General features: G+C 62.5%; 1 protein-coding gene across 1 annotated transcript in view; it reads left to right on the top strand.

Annotated features, from left to right (window-relative positions):
* The window catches only part of LOC104527994 (RRP12-like protein), a gene marked incomplete at its 5' end in the record, with an annotated part of 5,645 nt that overhangs the window by 2,177 nt on the left and 3,151 nt on the right, over positions 1-317 (top strand). The window contains one exon of the mRNA XM_010171864.1: positions 1-146. Within this exon, the coding sequence (XP_010170166.1) occupies positions 1-146 (146 nt within the window). The remainder of the gene's footprint in view (positions 147-317) is intronic.

The raw sequence follows: 317 nt of genomic DNA, 5'->3' as shown, positions 1-317 counted from the left end.
TGAGCGTGGTGGAGCAGCTCCTGCAGAACGTCTGCCTGCTGCTGGCCTCCCGCACGCGGGACGTGGTGAAGGCAGCCCTCGGTTTCCTCAAGGTCACACTACTGCTGGTGGACACCAAGCTGCTGGCCAAGCACGTCCAGACAATGGTGAGATCCTGCTTGGGGTGCCCCAAGGAGGATGGTGGGGCAGGGCTGGGTCTGCCTTGGGCAGTCAGGGGCATCTCCAGCTGCACCCTGCCTGGGAGCCAGGGGCACAACCTTGATCTTAGTGGCTGAGAAGGTAGTGGGGGGGGCCCTTTTCTGAATGCTGGTATAGAC

This window comes from Antrostomus carolinensis, unplaced genomic scaffold, assembly GCF_000700745.2.
Source record: "Antrostomus carolinensis isolate BGI_N321 unplaced genomic scaffold, ASM70074v2 scaffold37707, whole genome shotgun sequence".
In the NCBI taxonomy this organism is placed as follows: domain Eukaryota; kingdom Metazoa; phylum Chordata; class Aves; order Caprimulgiformes; family Caprimulgidae; genus Antrostomus; species Antrostomus carolinensis.
The sequence above is the reverse complement of the archived record's forward strand: the minus strand, read 5'-3'. Positions and strand labels throughout refer to the sequence as shown.